This window comes from Chrysemys picta, chromosome 5 (assembly GCF_011386835.1).
Source record: "Chrysemys picta bellii isolate R12L10 chromosome 5, ASM1138683v2, whole genome shotgun sequence".
In the NCBI taxonomy this organism is placed as follows: domain Eukaryota; kingdom Metazoa; phylum Chordata; order Testudines; family Emydidae; genus Chrysemys; species Chrysemys picta.
Genome location: NC_088795.1, coordinates 141,995,367 through 142,013,868, shown reverse-complemented (window position 1 = coordinate 142,013,868; position 18,502 = coordinate 141,995,367). Strand labels below are relative to the sequence as shown.

At 48.4% G+C, this 18,502-nt stretch overlaps 1 protein-coding gene across 2 annotated transcripts in view; it reads left to right on the top strand.

Annotated features, from left to right (window-relative positions):
- The window catches only part of M1AP (meiosis 1 associated protein), an 85,230-nt gene that overhangs the window by 15,491 nt on the left and 51,237 nt on the right, over nucleotides 1-18,502 (top strand). Inside the window, exon 2 of one of the 2 annotated variants that reach the window (XR_010601966.1) lies at nucleotides 6,011-6,321. Coding sequence is in view for 1 of the 2 variants with exons in the window: in XM_065598376.1 (XP_065454448.1) it covers nucleotides 6,061-6,321 (261 nt within the window). In the remaining variant the exon portion in view is untranslated. Of the gene's footprint in view, nucleotides 1-5,916; nucleotides 6,322-18,502 lie in introns of those variants that run through there. The other variant, XM_065598376.1, reaches the window with a different exon arrangement.

Genomic DNA, 18,502 nt, shown 5'->3' with positions numbered 1-18,502 from the left:
ATGACGTCCCCTTTACCTCAAGGAGACGCGGCATGACGGCAGGAGTCTATAACACGGCCCTTGGCTACAGGGCAGTGGGGCCTACCGGCCAGAGTCCAGGAAGCAACCCTCGGGTGAAGGGTAGTGTGGCCTAGTGGCCAGAGTCTTTATCATTGGGATGCGACAGCCCCAGTAGGGGAGCCCCGACCCGGGGCCCTAACAGTAGCATAGTGGTTTGCCACCAACTCAGCAGGGGGTTCCGACCGAAACACGCTGAGTTTCCCTGCGGGGGGAGGTACCACTCTGTCACCCTCCCGGGGTCACTTCCTACCAGGCTCTCCATTGGGGTCTCCCAGGAGTCATCGGGTCCTTGGTACTCGGCAGATTCGGTTGTCTCCTGGGTCTCCTCCAATCGCCAGGACACAGGCGGGCCGTGGACGGCGTCTCTTCCCGGTGCAGTCAGCGGGTGTGGCTGGTCCGCCGCAGGAGCTCCCCCGGCAGGTCCTTCTCCTATGGGCTCCAGCCCAGAATGAGCTGGTCTCCCTCCCTTTATACTCCTGTAGCACTTGGAGCATGCCCAATCTGCCCAGGGAGGCGGGACTTCCGCTGCCAGTCCCTGTGGCTTAACTCCTTCCGGGTTAAGGTGTGGTAGTCTGGCCCCGCCACATATAGGCATTTCAACATCTCCAACGGTTATTTTCTGGTCCGGGAAGTAAGTCCCTTGCTGCAGCCGTTTAAACAGAGTAGTGTTCCTGAAGACGCGAGCGTCATGAACCCTTCCCGGCCAGCCCACATTGATGTTGGTGAAACATCCCTTGTGATCCACAAGTGCTTGCAGCACCATTGAAAAGTACCCCTTGCGGTTTATGTACTGTGTACCCTGGTGTTCCGGTGCCAAGATAGGGATATGGGTTCCATCTATCGCCCCACCACAGTTAGGGAATCCCATTGCAGCAAAGCCATCCACTATGATCTGCACATTTCCCAGAGTCATTACCTTTCGTAGCAGCAGCTCAGTGATTGCTTTGGCTACTTGCATCACAGCAGCCCCCACAATAGATTTGCCCACTCCAATTTGATTGCCGACTGACCGGTAGCTGTCTGGCGTTGCAAGCGTCCACAGGGCTATCGCCACTCGCTTCTCAACTGTGAGGGCTGCTCTCATCTTGGTATTCTGGTGCTTCAGGGCAGGGGAAAGCAAGTCACAAAGTTCCATGAAAGTGCCCTTACGCATGCGAAAGTTTCGCAGCCACTGGGAATCGTCCCACACCTGCAACACTATGCGGTCCCACCAGTCTGTGCTTGTTTCCCGGGCCCAGAATCGGCGTTCCACGGCTATAACCTGCCCCATTAACAGCATGATCTCCAAAGCACCGGGGCCCGCGGTTTGATAGAATTCCATGTCCATGTCCTCATCACTCTTGCCACCACGCTGCTGTAGCCTACTCCTTGCCGCCTGGTTTTGCAGGTTCTGGTTCAGCATAAACTGCACGATAACGTGTGAGGTGTTTACAATGTTCATGACTGCTGTCTTGAGCTGAGCGGGCTCCATGCTTGCCGTGGTATGGCGACTGCACTGTTCACCCAGGAAAAAGACGCGAAACGGTTGTCTGCCATTGCTTCCCTTGAGAGGGGGGAGGATGTACCCAGAACCACCCGCAACAATGTTTTTGGCCCCATCAGGCATTGGGATCTCAACCCGGAATTCCAATGGGTGGAGGAGACTCCGGGAACTATGGGATAACTATGGGATAGCTACCCACAGTGCAACTCTCCGGAAATCGACGCTAGCCCCAGTACATGGACGCACACCGCCAAATTAATGTGCTTAGTGTGGCCGCATACATTCGACTTTATACAATCTGTTTCCAAAATTTGAATTATATAAATTCAGACTAATCCCATCGTATAGACATACCCTTTGATAGAGAGGTACCTCCCATGAAATGGGATCCTGCTGCTTGAAGTCAGTCAGCAAGGTGCCTAAGGCATTTCTTGTGGGAATGAATTAAGTTCCTGTCTCACTCACTCTGCACAGAACAGCTGGAGCAGGAGGAGATGGTGATAGCAGTACCCACTTTATAACTCTTAGACTAACTATTGGAGCACTTGACTGGGATTTTGGAGACTCAGGTTCAATTCCTCCCCATCTACCAGAGGGGGAAGAGAGATGGGAGACATCTATATAAATCCCCTAGGTCTGGGGTGTAAGTGCCTAGGTACCTTTGTGGCTCTAGGCCAGAGTTTTTAATATTTTACTATTATGTCTACTGAATTGGTAATAATTCTAATATGCAGTTGTGCAGAATGTGACCAGAAATCACTGCTCACCTGCTCTGGCAAGTTTTGTTTCGGTTTACTTCTGTTAAGATGTTATTCCTAGCTCTGACAATATGCGCTCTAGTTACTTTGAGCAAAACCCATACTACCATTAGCAACTAGTTCTGACAGTTAACTGTCCCATTATGTTGAGCAATAAACATACATCACATTGGTTATTTGAACTGACAGTTGGCTCTCAGAAATATTGAGCTCTACTGTAATCACTTATGTCAGGTTCTAACAGGTCACCTGCTGCTTAGCTGAGGATCGAATTATATTGCATTATCTAATTAGAGGACTATATAGTATTATCTAGTAATACTAACATTTTCACAGCTAATGTTAATTAAGATAAAACATATGAAAGGGGGAGATACCCTGCTTTGTGCATTAAATAATACACACAACAAAGTGTTTGAGACATATGGATAGTATGAAGTGCAGGTTGTTTAACATTACACCAGGATTAAGAAACAAGTTTAATTCCTGCAGTTGACACAAGAGAACACAGCTAGTGATCTATTTTCTTGAAGCCACTTAAAATAAGCATAATACAGAAAGCATCAAGAAAAACAGTCTCATTCAAATTCATGAAATCTATGTACCTTTCAACACTTCATTCACCTCAGTTTTTCTCTGAAACCAGCACAAGATAAAATTCCTTTTTTGGATTTTTGACTGCATCAACTAGGTTTTGCTTCCTGGTAAAGGAGAGAATTGGGAGGAGGGGGTGTAGAGGAGCCTCTTCCCAAAACAAAAGAATGACAACGAAAGATTGTCCTCAGACTAGATGGGGAAGTCATTTCAATCAAAGATCTAGGAAAGCCTTCGGGAGAGCAACCTGGGTATTCTGTATTTTCATATGAAATAAGATCAGATTGTAAGTCAAAGCAAGATATTTGTACCTGCCACCAGCCCTGAAATAGTAGTCTGGCAACTGAAAGTCAAGCTGTTCTCTTTCTGCCCTGTTAACACTGACAACGATCCCAGAATCTGAATATAACAGTTTTGTTGACATTACAGTAGAACCTCAGAGTTACGAACATCTCGGGAATGGAGGGTGTTTGTAACTCCGAAATGTTTGTAACGCTGAACAAAATGTTATGGTTGTTCTTTCAAAAGTTTACAACTGAATATTAATTTAATTAACTTAATACAGTTTTGAAACTTTACTATGCAGAAGAAAAATGCTGATTTCCCTTTTTTTTTTTTTTAGTAGTTTACATTTAATACAGTACTGTATTACATTTGCCTTTTTTTTTTTGGTCTCTGCTGCTGCCTGGTTCCAAATGAGCATAGGTTGACTGGTCAGTTCATAACTCTGAGGTTCTACTGTACTTGAGACAGACAAGACTGCCTCTTCCCTAGTAAGAGCTGTGGAGCTCTTGTCTCTGGAGTACAGGCAAGAGGGAAAGTCTGGTTAGTTCCATTGGTGCCTGTAAGAAATACACTAGCATTTCTCCTTAAAGAAGCTTTAAAAAGTACATGACTGAGCAGAACTGATCAGAAAACTAAGAACTATGACAGAATGCAAACAGGGACAGATTCTGGCCAACATCACACCTCAGTAAATCCAGCATAATTTAGTTATTTCACTGGAACTAACGTGCATTTATACAGCTGTAACGGATCAGATTCTGGCTTATAGGGAATAGATATGTACAGTTAAATGGTAGATTATACAATCACTTGTCTGAGCACAAGGATATCTGAATGCTTTTCTACTGTTGCTATTAGCAAAATATCTTAATTTTAAACAACTTCAATATCCTAGAAGTTGCATTGCTTGGTTTGAGCAAAAACATTTACATTTAGTGAGGTAAAAGGAGATTTTAGACAGCACCTTTGTTCCTGATGAAGGAAGGAAAAGTTTTTTGTTTTTAACAGGAAGGTGCTAGCCCTTATGCCGAAGATTTGTGTGTGGAGAGGAAATGGGGGCAGGGGAGGAACTGAGCAGGAATAATTTAAGAACTGCGCAGGATCCTAAATGAATTTTCTGCTTTTAAGCTTTTAAGCCAAGCCCTGGAGTGTTTACTCTGGGACTGTAGCTGTGTTAACTTATGGCACACACTTCCTGCCCCTGCTCTTACTTCCCCTGCCATTTCACTACTCCCCACTCACACTGACCTCTAGGGCCTCAGAGATACCTTTGCAGGGTCCCTGGGAAAAGGGGCACAGGGTCACAGAAGTGGATGAGCCTCCCTTTGTAGCATGGGTCTCCCCGTGTACACAAAGGTCTCCCTGTGAGGGCACAAACTGACCTTTACAGAAGCAAAATACCTACTCGTGTCATTAGGTGTCTTGTGAGAGTGAGGTTTTCAAGATTTGGCCCTTTGAATACAAGACCCATAATAGGGGCATCAGCTACTACAATTAAGGATGTTATAAATTAACACAAGTTTAGTGAGCAAAACATATTTTAAGTGGGTTTATATTCCCATTTTTCACCTTCAAGTGTCTATTGTTCAAGCTCTCATGCCAAAAGCCCACTGTCTCTCTAACTTGAAACACCATGCAAGTTGCAGTAAATTAAAGGATAACATCATAAGTAGTCTGGAAGATACATATGAAAAACTGGAGTCTAGGAATGTAGGCATCAGAGATGGAAGCCCTTTTGGGTTCATCTATTCCATCTTCCATGGGCCAGAGCAGAACTGTTTTCTACTATACACTTTTCAGGACTTTGTCCAATCTATTTTTAAATGCCTCAACCCCTTTCTTTGGGAGACAGTTCCTCATGTTACCAAAGTTGTTCCCCTCTCTCAATATAGAAAAATACTGAGCCTAAAATTTCCTTTTCTTCAATTCAACCCTTTACTCCTGTTGTACCCCCTTGAATGAGATTAAATGGGTTTCTCCTTGATTATTTTCACTCTCAATTCCTGTACTGTACACCTGTCTCCTACTCCCCACTCCTTAGTTACCACTTAGCAATGTTACAGTTTTCTTAATAATAATACCTGGCTCATACATAGCATTTTGCATCCATAGATCTCAAAGTGTTCTACAAAGGAGGTAAGTAGCATTATTTTCATTTTACATATGAGGGTACAGGACTAGATGGACTGCTGAGCTGATCCAGTTTGTCAATATCTGGTAATGTGGTGCCCAGAACCGAATATGTTATTCCAGTTGCGGTTGCACCAGGGCTGTATAGAGAGGGGCCCAGAGGAACATAGGAATTGCCATACTGGATCAGCTCAGCAGTCCATCTTGTCCTGTATCCTGTCTCTGACAGTGACCAGAACCAGATGCTTCAGAGACTGGCCTGAAAACTCTGCTGTAGGCTGATGTGGAATAAGCTGCCCTTTACATAACTATTAGGTCTCATCTTGATCTCTAAGGATTGGCTCAAGCTCTGAAGTACAAGACTTTTTCCTCCCTGTCCACAATGGAAGGCTTAGACATATGCAGTCCCAACTTGCAGTGTCTTTTTGTTGTTGTTGCTGTATCATATTTTAAACTCAGGTCTCGCTGCTACATCTTACTCCCCAGGCTACTTCCCCCAACTAAGGAGCTGGGGGTCAGGCTGTAGTTCCCCAGAAGGATTAGCTACATTTTCTAGGCTAACTCACTTGATTTTCATACCTCTCTAGATGCATTGATATTATTGCTCTGCTATAGCCTAGGCTGAGTTCAGGCTGGATTTAGCACCATATCTCAGGATGACAGTCTCACTCATTCCTGCTTTCTGTTTTCTCCTTCTCAGAGGCAGATGGGTGATTGGACAGCTGGTGCGCTGTTTCCTGTTCAGATGCCATGAATTCCAGAAAAACACTGTCAGAAACAAGGAGAGGGTACACTGCTGGTAAAGCTTATGCCACTGCACACTCATGGCAGCTCCCACAGATCCTCATTGTGGATGTCAAGCCACCCTTTTGGGCCAACACATGTTCTAAACTTTGTGAAGCCCTGGAAAACTTCTTCTGTCTAGCATGCAGTTTGGCAGGTCCCTGTCGCATCCCATTGCTGAGCCTATATGTGGTGCAGAACCAGCACGAGTGCCTCCTTCCCTTTGTGGTGAGTGTGAAACAAGGGATCTTATAGACTTAGGATTTTAAAGGCTGTAACAGATAGATGCAGTTTAGCATAGACAATTATGATTAATTAGAAGGTATTATATGTAAAGAAGTTAATCATCCTCTGAATCACTTTTTATGGGTTTCATTGAAGAAGTGAATCTTAAAGGAGGGATTTGAAAGGTCAGGGCCTAGTGGCCAGATGAAGTTGGCTGCAGCAAGGGCTGGGTTCAATATTTAGGGGCTCCTCTTAACACTACTACACAGAGTCAGCCCAGTCATCTGGGAAAAGTTCACACCAGCCCTGGCGCCTCTAAGAGGGAATGCTTCCCCTCTCGCAAGCATTGTCTCTGTGTATAACAAAAAAGAAGTTTTATTAAAAGGGAAAGGGAACCAAGCATTAGTTTGGGAAAACACCACAACCACATTCAAAAACATGCAGTCATAAGGCAAACACCCATACCAAAGTATGTCATGCAGTGGCCTTTGCCTTAGTTTCTCATCTTGGGGCGTGAGCCTTACAAACAAATGTTCCTTTAACATGCCACTGCCCTCCCCTCTACTGCACCCCATTCCCAGTTGCTGTCCTTGGTCAGCAAAGACCCAGAATTCAGAGGTGTGTTCTTGGGAGTTCACCTCCTACCCTGGAGGAACTGGGGGGAAGGTGTTGAGCAGTGCCACAGTTGCAGCCTTTCACTCTGCATTGCTGCTGCTGCACCATTGTTCACTCCATGGCCATTAGCCACAGTACCGTCCCTTTCTCTGCCACCACCTGCCTCTCTACTGCCACCTCTTTAGGTCCCACCCCTTAACCCAGCTCTCAGTGATTTCAGCAATTAGTGAGAGAGACTGCAGTGAGGTTCCACTGAAACACTGCCCCACACTAGGCTTAGCACTTAGACCTGGTTATCAGTGGTTTCAGCTCTAATGATGACCTGAGAAAACAAATGACTCAATTGATTCTAATCAGCTCTGCAGTTAAACAGTGGAGAGCGGGAGAGTTAAATAGTGTCTAGGACTCTTAGGCAGAGCACACACCACCAGGTATAAACACCTGTCCCTACTGCTCTCCTTTTTCCACTGGGATTTGGCCTCCCTTCCCTGCTTAGTAAGTGAGGATGACCCCCTCTATCAGGACAGGCTAAGCCCAGTTCTGCTGCTCTTTACTAGTGCAATAAGGATAACAACATTTCATTACCCCTCCATTCAATACTAATGTGATTTGTAACTCACCACCGGCCAAAATGCATCACTTTGGCAACGCAGCTGTCTGCTGAATACCTAGGTAGTGTAGGTGTAGTCTGGTTCTTAAGTCTTTTCCCCCAGCTCATCATTGATGTCAGGGGAGAGCTCATTCAGACCCTGCCTACAAAGTTATTATATGTAAAAAAATTAATCATCCTCTGAATCACTTTTTATGGGTTTCATGGAAGAAGTGAATCTTAACGGGGGATTTGACAGAAGAAGGCAAAGTGGCTTGGAACCCCTGAGATGTGCATATGCCATAACTGAGTCCTTGTGTAATTTTACTGCTGTAATCCTTATTCTTCTCCCCATCTCCTGCTGACAGTTGGGTAATCCTACTCTGTGCATTACATCCGAAGTTTGATGGCAAGCCCACTGGGCCAGGGAATTTGTTTTTTCATTTGCTCTGTAGAGGACCAGGTCAGCCTATGCACTGCTCTAAACTCAGGGCCGGCTCTAGGTATTTTACCGCCCCAAGCAAAAAAAATTTTGGCTGCCCGCCCACGTCCCAGCCCTGGGCTCCTCGCCGCACCCCCCTGCCGCCCAAACCCTGGGCTCTCCCCCACCACCCGCACCCCCCTGCTGCCCCAGCCCTGGGCTCTCACCCCCCCACCCGCACCCCCCTACCGTCCCAGCCCTGGGCTCTCACCCCCTCACCCGCACCCCCCCTGCCGTCCCAGCCCTGGGCTCCCCCCTACCATTGCCCCACACACACACCTCCTGCTGCCCCAGCCGTGGGCTCCCCCCCCCCACCTGCACCCTCCTTCCACCGCAGCCCTGGGTCATTGGTAACTCGCTCCCAGGGCAGGTCATTCAGCAGGAATTTTAGATGTGCACAAAACACAGACAGGATTGGTTCCCATATGAATCATAGAATCATAGAATATCAGAGTTGGAAGGGACCTCAAGAGGTCATCTAGTCCAACCCCCTGCTCAAAGCAGGACCAATTCCCAGCTAAATCATCCCAGCCAGGGCTTTGTCAAGCCGGGCCTTAAAAACCTCCAAGGAAGGAGACTCCACCACCTCCCTAGGTAACGCATTCCAGTGTTTCACCACCCTCCTAGTGAAATAGTTTTTCCTGATATCCAACCTGGACCTCCCCCACCGCAACTTGAGACCATTGCTCCTTGTTCTGTCATCTGCCACCACTGAGAACAGCCGAGCTCCATCCTCTTTGGAACCCCCCTTCAGGTAGTTGAAGGCTGCTATCAAATCCCCCCTCATTCTTCTCTTCTGGAGACTAAACAATCCCAGTTCTCTCAGCCTCTCCTCATAAGTCATGTGCTCCAGACCCCTAATCATTTTTGTTGCCCTCCGCTGGACTCTTTCCAATTTTTCCACATCCTTCTTGTAGTGTGGGGCCCAAAACTGGACACAGTATTCCAGATGAGGCCTCACCAATGTCGAATAAAGGGGAACGATCACGTTCCTCGATCTGCTGGCAATGCCCCTACTTATACAGCCCAAAATGCCGTTAGCCTTCTTGGCAACAAGAGCACACTGTTGACTCATATCCAGCTTCTCGTCCACTGTGACCCCTAGGTCCTTTTCAGCAGAACTGCTACCTAGCCATTCGGTCCCTAGTCTGTAGCAGTGCATGGGATTCTTCCGTCCTAAGTGCAGGACTCTGCACTTGTCCTTGTTGAACCTCATCAGGTTTTTTTCTGCCCAATCCTCTAATTTGTCTAGGTCCCTCTGTATCCGATCCCTACCCTCTAGTGTATCTACCACGCCTCCTAGTTTAGTGTCATCTGCAAACTTGCTGAGAGTGCAGTCCACACCATCCTCCAGATCATTAATAAAGATATTAAACAAAACCGGCCCCAGGACCGACCCTTGGGGCACTCCACTTGAAACCGGCTGCCAACTAGACATGGAGCCATTGATCACTACCCGTTGAGCCCGACGATCTAGCCAGCTTTCTATCCACCTTACAGTCCATTCATCCAGCCCATACTTCTTTAACTTGGTGGCAAGAATACTGTGGGAGACAGTATCAAAAGCTTTGCTAAAGTCAAGAAATAACACATCCACTGCTTTCCCCTCATCCACAGAGCCAGTTATCTCATCATAGAAGGCAATTAGGTTAGTCAGGCACGACTTCCCCTTCGTGAATCCATGCTGACTGTTCCTGATCACTTTCCTTTCCTCTAAATGCTTCATAATTGATTCCTTGAGGACCTGCTCCATAATTTTTCCAGGGACTGAGGTGAGGCTGACTGGCCTGTAGTTCCCCGGATCCTCCTTCTTCCCTTTTTTAAAGATGGGCACTACATTAGCCTTTTTCCAGTCATCTGGGACCTCCCCCGATCGCCATGAGTTTTCAAAAATAATGGCTAATGGCTCTGCAATCTCACCCGCCAACTCCTTTAGCACCCTCGGATGCAGCGCATCCGGCCCCATGGACTTGTGCACGTCCAGTTTTTCTAAATAGTCCCGAACCACTTCTTTCTCCACAGAGGGTTGGTCACCTTCTCCCCATGCTGTACTGCCCAGTGCAGCAATCTGGGAGCTGACCTTGTGCGTGAAGACAGAGGCAAAAAAATCATTGAGTACATTAGCTTTTTCCACATCCTCGGTCACTAGGTTGCCTCCCTCATTCAGTAAGGGGCCCACACTTTCCTTGATTTTCTTCTTGTTGCTAACATACCTGAAGAAACCCTTCTTGTTACTCTTAACATCTCTTGCTAACTGCAACTCCAAGTGTGATTTGGCCTTCCTGATTTCACTCCTGCACGCCTGAGCAATATTTTTATACTCCTCCCTGGTCATTTGTCCAATCTTCCACTTCTTATAAGCCTCTTTTTTGCGTTTAAGATCAGCAAGGATTTCACTGTTTAGCCAAGCTGGTCGCCTGCCATATTTACTATTCTTTCTACACATCGGGATGGTTTGTTCCTGCAACCTCAATAAGGATTCTTTAAAATACAGCCAGCTCTCCTGGACCCCTTTGCCCTTCATGTTATTCTCCCAGGGGATCCTGCCCATCTGTTCCCTGAGGGAGTCAAAGTCTGCTTTTCTGAAGTCCAGGGTCCATATTCTGCTGCTCTCCTTTCTTCCTTGTGTCAGGATCCTGAACTCGACCATCTCATGGTCACTGCCTCCCAGGTTCCCATCCACTTTTGCTTCCCCTACTAGTTCTTCCCTGTTTGTGAGCAGCAGGTCAAGAAAAGCTTTGCCCCTAGTTGGTTCCTCCAGCACTTGCACCAGGAAATTGTCCCCTACGCTTTCCAAAAATTTCCTGGATTGCCTGTGCACCGCTGTATTGCTCTCCCAGCAGATATCAGGGTGATTAAAGTCTCCCATGAGAACCAGGGCCTGCGATCTAGCAACTTCTGCTAGTTGCCAGAAGAAAGCCTCGTCCACCTCATCCCCCTGGTCTGGTGGTCTATAGCAGACTCCAACCACGACATCACCCTTGTTGCTCCCACTTCTCAACTTTATCCAGAGACTCTCAGGTTTTTCTGCAGTATCATACCGGAGCTCTGAGCAGTCATACTCCTCTCTTACATACAACGCAACTCCCCCACCTTTTCTGCCCTGCCTGTCCTTCCTGAACAGTTTATATCCATCCATGACAGTACTCCAGTCATGTGAGTTATCCCACCAAGTCTCTGTTATTCCAATCACATCATAGTTCCCTGACCGTGCCAGGACTTCCAGTTCTCCCTGCTTGTTTCGCAGGCTTCTTGCATTTGTGTATAGGCACTTAAGATAACTCAATGATCGTCCCTCTTTCTCAGCATTGGACAGGAGTCCTCCCCTCTTGCGCTCTCCTGCTTGCGCTTCCTCCCAGGATCCCATTTCCCCACTTACCTCAGGGCTTTGGTCTCCTTCCCCCGGTGAACCTAGTTTAAAGCCCTCCTCACTAGGTTAGCCAGCCTGCTGGCGAAGATGCTCTTCCCTCTCTTCGTTAGGTGGAGCCCGTCTCTGCCTAGCACTCCTTCTTCTTGGAACACCATCCCATGGTCGAAGAATCCAAAGCCTTCTCTCCGACACCACCTGCGTAGCCATTCGTTGACTTCCACGATTCGACGGTCTCTACCCCGGCCTTTTCCTTGCACAGGGAGGATGGACGAGAACACCACTTGCGCCTCAAACTCCTTTATCCTTCTTCCCAGAGCCACGTAGTCTGCAGTGATCCGCTCAAGGTCATTCTTGGCAGTATCATTGGTGCCCACGTGGAGAAGCAGGAAGGGGTAGCGATCCGAGGGCTTGATGAGTCTCGGCAGTCTCTCCGTCACATCGTGTATCCTAGCTCCTGGCAAGCAGCAGACCTCTCGGTTTTCCCGGTCAGGGCGGCAGATAGATGACTCAGTCCCCCTGAGGAGGGAGTCCCCGACCACCACCACCCTCCTCCTCCTCTTGGGAGTGGTGGTCGTGGAACCCCCATCCCTAGGACAGTGCATCTTTTGCCTTCCAATCGGTGGAGTCTCCTTCTGCTCCCTTCCCTCAGATGGGCCATCTAGTCCACTCTCCGCATTAGCACCTGTAGAGAGAACATGGAAACGATTGCTCACCTGTATCTCCATTGCTGGTGCATGGACGCTCCTCTTTCTTCTTCTGGAGGTCACATGCTGCCAAACCTCCTCACAATCCTTCTGTCCCTGCTGCGCCTGCTCTGAACCTTCAGAACATTGTGGCCGTAGAAGCATCTCTTGACGTCTGTCCAGGAAATCTTCATTTTCCCTTATGCAACGCAGAGTCGATACTCGTTTCTCCAGCCCTCGAACCTTCTCCTCCAATATGGAGACCAGCTTGCACTTTGTACAGACAAAGTCACTTCTGTCCTGCGGAAGAAAGACAAACATGGCACAACCTGTGCAGGTTACAACAGCTGATCGCTCACCTTCCATATCACCGTCCTCTTAGGAGCTTCCTCAACTGTTGCAGAAACTACTCGGAGAAACCTGCAGATGAAAGCCTCGGTGCGCTCTCCCCACGCGAACTCCCAGGCAAACTCCTGCTGTTAGCCTCTGCTGTTCGCCGCTCAGCTGGTTCGCTGCTGACTGCCCTTATATACCAGTCAGGCCCACTCAAGGCCCACCAACACAGCCCCCCTAATGCAGCACTTAGCGTACCTCCTCTTGGACAGCTCCCAGGCAAACTCCTGCTGTTAGCCTCTGCTGGTTACAGAACTGCAGTAAAGTGAAACAATTTTCAGCTTGTGTGATTGGAGGATATCTGGATGCATATTATAAGATTGTCCTCCATAAATGAGGAAAAGTTGAGGTGCCTTTATTATTCTTTTGTTCCACTCTTTCTTTCTATGGGGAATTTGCCAATGCGATATCACTGTCTTCCTTTTAAACAAACAAACAAACAAAAAAAGGCAATGGCTGTTGAAAATAGCAATTCCAGTCCTAATAACCACTGGAAAGCATTTCTTGCTCAATTTTATCCTACTTTTTCTACAGCAAGTTACAGTGGATCAGTATATTTGATTTGGGAGACATGAAGTAACAGCCGCCCAAACTGAGCTTGAGCACTCCTGAATTTTGAGGTGTTCAAATCTGGAAGGCAGGTGCTGGGGGAGGGGAGGGAGCGGCCTGTGGCTCCGCAGGGGAGCACGGCAGCATGTATGTAGCAGCGTGTCTGGCACTGCGCGAAGCCAGACACGCTGGTCTGAGTGGCACGGTAAGGGGGCTGGGAGGTTGGAGAGGGGTAGAGGGTTCTGGGGGGGCAGTCAAGGGACAGGGAGCAGTGGGGGTTGGATAGGGCGGAGGTTCGGGGGGCAGTCAGGGGACAGGCAGCGGTTGGATAGGCATGGGAGTCCCAAGGGTTTGTCAGGGGACAGGTAGGGGGTGGGGTCCTGGGGGGACCTTGGGGGGGGGGCTCAGGAGGGGGCAGTTGGGGACAAGGAGAAGGGAGGCTTAGATAGGGGGTGGGGTCCCGGAAGGGGGCAATCAGGGGACAAGGACCAGTGGGGCTTAGATAGGGGGTGGGGTCCTGGGGGGCAGTTGGGGCAGGGGTCCCGGGAGGGGGTGATCAGGGGACAGGGAGCAGGGGGGTTGGATGGGTTGAGGTTTCTGTGGGGGGCAGTCGGAGGGAGTGGATGGGGGCAGGGTGGGGCTACCCTCCCTCCCTGTGGAGTGTCCTATTTTTTGAATGTTAAAATATGGTATCCCTACTCCCAGTGCAGCCCTCCATTCACAGCAGGCTGCAGCATGAGGTCTCAGCTTCCTCACTCCCTCCCCCTCTTTCCTGTTGGTAGTGGCCAAGGGAATGCTGGGAAATGTAGTTCTTTCCCTGCTCCAGGGCTGGCTCTATAGGCAGGGAGCTAACCAAGGAACTACAGCTCCCAGGGCCCCCTGTTGGTTCTCAGCTCCCATGCTGGATCTCTGCCGCCCCTGCAAATGGGCTGCCCCAAGCACGTGCTTGCTTTGCTGGTGCTGGTGCCTAGAGCCGCCCCTGCTAAACTGTGCCAGCTCACAATGCCCCCACAGCTAATCTGCCAGGGATCACCGGTAGAGCCTTGCAACCCAACAGACCCCAACTACAGGGATCTGGTTCAGGTCGGGTCAGTAAACAACCTGAGTCTCTCAGGGTCGGGTAGGCTCTGATCACCTCCTTCTGCCTGTAGAGCCCACACGGAAGCAGTTGTGTGCCTTGCTCCTGCTGGATGCTGCCACCACACTGTGATGTGTGTGCGCAGCGGAGTGAGTGTGCCGACACATCACAGCAGCTCTCACTCCGCAGCACACACAGTACAGCAAGGCTGCAGCAGCCCAGAGGGGTTATGCAGCCATGCTGGCACAGACCCCATGGGCAGGAGGTGTCGAGAGATGGATCACAGCCATGGGGTATGGGGAGTGGGAAGCCCCCACCAGGTCAAAGCCCAAGGATGAGGCAGCAGCACTGAAACAGGTTCAGAGGGAAGGATCAAGTTTGGGTCGGGTCTGAAAACTATTGAACCCTCTCGGGTTTGGATAGAATTCAGGTCAGCTTGTGCTCAGGCTGGGTTTGGGTCAGGCTTTAAAATTAGGCCCAAGCAGACCTCTAAGTACAGCAGCGCTCTGGACACACCACTTTCTTCCAGCCATGCCACACATCAGATGAATCTTCACCTGTGCTAAGATCTTCCTCCAACAGCTCTCACTTTGACTATATAGCAACTCTTTATCTATGACCTACGCAGACTTTAAGGTGAGAATGGAACATTTGATCATCTGGTTTGACCTCCTGTATATCACAGACAGTAACACTTCACCCAACCTCTGTATTGAGACCAATAATTTGTGTTTGACTAAAGCACACCTACCAAAAATGCATCCAGTCTTGACTCAAAGACTTCAAGAGATGAAGAATCCATGATTTCCCTTGGTAGTTTGTTCCTGTGGTTAATCACCTTCACTGTTAAACATTTGTGACTTATTTCTAATTTGAATGTATCTGGCTTTAACTTCTAGCCATCGGTTCTTGTTATGCCTTTCTCTGTTAAATTAAAGAAACCCTTTAGTGCCTGATATTTTTTCCTCGTGATGATACGAATACACTGTAATCAAGTCACCTCTCAGTTGCTAAACAGATTGAGTTCTTTCACTCTAAGGCATTTTCTTTAGCTCTCAAATAAATTTTGTGGCTCTTCTCTACATCCTCTCCAATTTTTCAAAAGGTCTTTAAAATGTTCACACCAGAACTGGATACCATGTTCCAGGATTGGTCTCACCAGTGCTATATACAAAAGAAAAATTACCTTCCTACCAGGGCCGGCTCTAGCGTTTTTGCCACCCCAAGCAGCAAAAAAAAAAAAAAAAAAAAAAGCCGCGATCGGCGGCAGCTCTACTGCCGCTTCATTCTACGGCAGCAGGTCCTTCGCTCCGAGAGGGAGTGACGGCCCCGCTGCCAAATTGCCGCCGAACGGCCGGACGTGCAACCCCCCCTCTTCATTAGCCGCCCCAGGCACCTGCTTGCTATGCTGGTGCCTGGAGCCAGCCCTGCTTCCTACTCACTACTCCCCTGTTTATACATGCAAGAATTGCATTAGCCTCTTTGACCAGCAGTTCCCCAAATTGCAGCATGTTCTGAATATCACTGTCAGTCTTTCCCATTACACCCCAAAGACCTCCACCGGATCTCCGGATCCATTTCAGAATACTGTTCAAAATTGCCCTCCTTATTTTAACCCTCTCCATAGCTGTGCGCCAGTCTACTTTACAGGCCTGTTCTTCCTTTACTCACCTTTTCTTAGCCCTCTGTCTTTCCCTCCACCCAACCTTACCATTGTTCGCACAAGAACTTTCTTTTCTGCAGCTTCTGCCATCTGGAACAGTCTTCATCTCTCTCTGCTCATGAACTCCATTTTGAATTAAATCTCATCAAGAAATTTCAGGGCTCCTCTCCCTTGCCTACACCCCTTAGTTTCTCTACTTGGCCTATAAAGTAGCTTTGACTGTCCATTTTGCTCCTTCTCCCACACATCTCTTACAAGTGGAACACTCTTCCTGAACTCATCCATGAGGCCACTACTCTCTCCTCATCGTATCCCCCTTCTGCTATGCTGCCTTTTGGACTCTGGGGCACCAGGCCTCCAGAAGCACCAGCCCTCCGACCATGTGGGCTGCAGCCTACCAACTTCCACTCTGGGGTTGGCCCATAGGACTTCTGCTCCCCTTTAGAGGCAGGAGCAGTGGATCAGGGACACCTTCAGAGTCTCTGCCATCAGCAGCACTGTCACAGCACAAAGGAGAGAGGTACTGGGGTGCAACTGACATGATAGAGAGATGCAGGGAAGAGAGAACACACAATACCAATATATAACAGGGAAGGTAAACAACAAAATACAACAGTCTGGAGTGGGCAGAATGGGAAAGTAGCACGTTGAAATGACAGTGGCAAGTTGGCTGAGACACTGGGACAGGGCTTGAGGGTTGGGTAAGATAGTTGGAGGAAAATCAGAAGTGAAATTAAAGTAAAACAAAACCAGACATGGCCCTTTGACATTGTGCGTATCTGTCATCTGTCTATTATGGTTTGTCTGTCTTGTCTAGTTAGACTGCAAACTCCTCAGGGCAGAGATTGTGTGCTCTGATGTTTCTGTGCAGCACACAGCACATTGGGACCCCAGTCTCAGCTGCAACCTTTGGTGCTACCATAATATACATTACTACTGTTAAAATCCTGATAGGGAACTCTGGGTGCTACTGTAAAACAGATACTAATTGTGGTTAAATTGAGGGGCAGTCAGTGATTACTCAATAAGGACAAATGCAAAGTACTCCACTTAGGAAGGAACAATCAGTTATATGCATACAAAATGGGAAATGACTGCCTAGGAAGGAGTACTGCTGAAATGGATCTGGGGGTCATAGTGGATCACAAGCTAAATATGAGTCAACAGTGTTATATTGTTGCAAAAAAAGCTAATATGATTCTGGGATGTATTAGCAGGAGTGTTGTAAGCAAGACATGAGAAGTAATTCTTCCACTCTACTCTGTGCTGATTAGGCCTCAACTGGAGTATGGTGTCCAGTTCTGGGTGCCACATGTCAGGAAAGATGTGGACAAATTGGAGAAAGTCCAGAGAAGAGCAGCAAAAACGATTAAAGGTCTAGAAAACGTGACCTGAGGGAAAATTGAAAAAATTGGGTTTGTTTAGTCTGGAAAAGAGAAGACTGAGAGGGGACATTATAACAGTTTTCAAGTACATAAAAGGTTGTTACAAGGAGCGAGAAAATTTTTTCTTCTTAGTCGCTAAGGCTAGGACAAGAAGGGATGGGCTTAAATTGCAGCAAGGGAAGTTTAGGTTGGACATTAGGAAAAACTTCCTAACTATGAGGGTGGTTAAGCACTAGAATAAATTGCCTAGGAAGGTTGTGGAATCTCCCTCATTGGAGATTTTTAAGAATAGGTTAGACAAACACCTGTCAGAGATGGTCTAGATAATACTTAGTCCTGCCATGAGTGCAGAGGGCTGGACTAGATGACCTTTTGAGGTCCCTTCCAGTCCTGTGATTATTTGTCACTATGAAAAAAGCCACAATGTTTCTACAAAGGCACCTGTGCATGATGTTAGCATACAAAACTGAACCTATTAATTCATTACAGTTACCCAGGTCTTCCTTCCACCTTCCCTCAATTGTCTAGTCATTTGTTACATCTGCTCTTAAAATAGTTAGTAAAAGAATACCCAGAGCACTGGATGGGCACTTTATTAGTGTAGTTAATAAAAATAGTAAGCTCCTCAGGGCAGGGACCAAAACCTCCTCTGGGTCTGCAGAGCACCATGATGCCTTTATCTTGACTGGAGCCTCTAGGCACTGCATCAATAGTGTTTGTATTCAGTCTCATATGGATTGTTTTGATATTGTCTGGTGCTCTGTCCAGCTATATGTTACTCAGAACTTCAGCAAAAGGCAGCCAAGTCCATCTGTTTTCTGCCTACACCAGTAGATGCCTATACAATATTCCTATACTCTGATACAGCTCAGTAGCCACACATGCACTGACTTCATTGAGTCACTTTCCTGTGAAAGCATGTTAGTTCAAGTAAACTTGCTGCCTGCCATGGGCGGCGGGTATTAAAGGCTAGGCTGTGGCCCCGCCCTCCCCCCCCACACCCTGAAGCCGGTGGGGACTCAGCTCCAGTAGCCTGGAGCTCGGGCCTGCCAGCAGCCAGGGTAGCGCTGGGGTAGGCCTGTGGGGGCCAGTGGCTCAGCCAGGCACTGGGATTGGCTGGCGCTTGGGGGGCCAGTGCCTTGGCCAGGAGCTGGGGTTGGCCTGGCGCTTGGGGGGCCAGTGGCTTGGCCAGGAGCTGGGGTTGGGCCGGCGCTCTTGGGGGGGGGGGACATGCCAGGGCTACTCCAGCCTGGCTGGGGGTCCTCGGGTCTTCTCTGGTCATGGGCGGGGGGGTCTTGGGGCTCCGGTGTGCGGGGGGCAGTGCCTTGGGCAAAAAGGGTGGAGCCGGCGAGCTACCCTCCCTGAAGGGGGTGGGTTC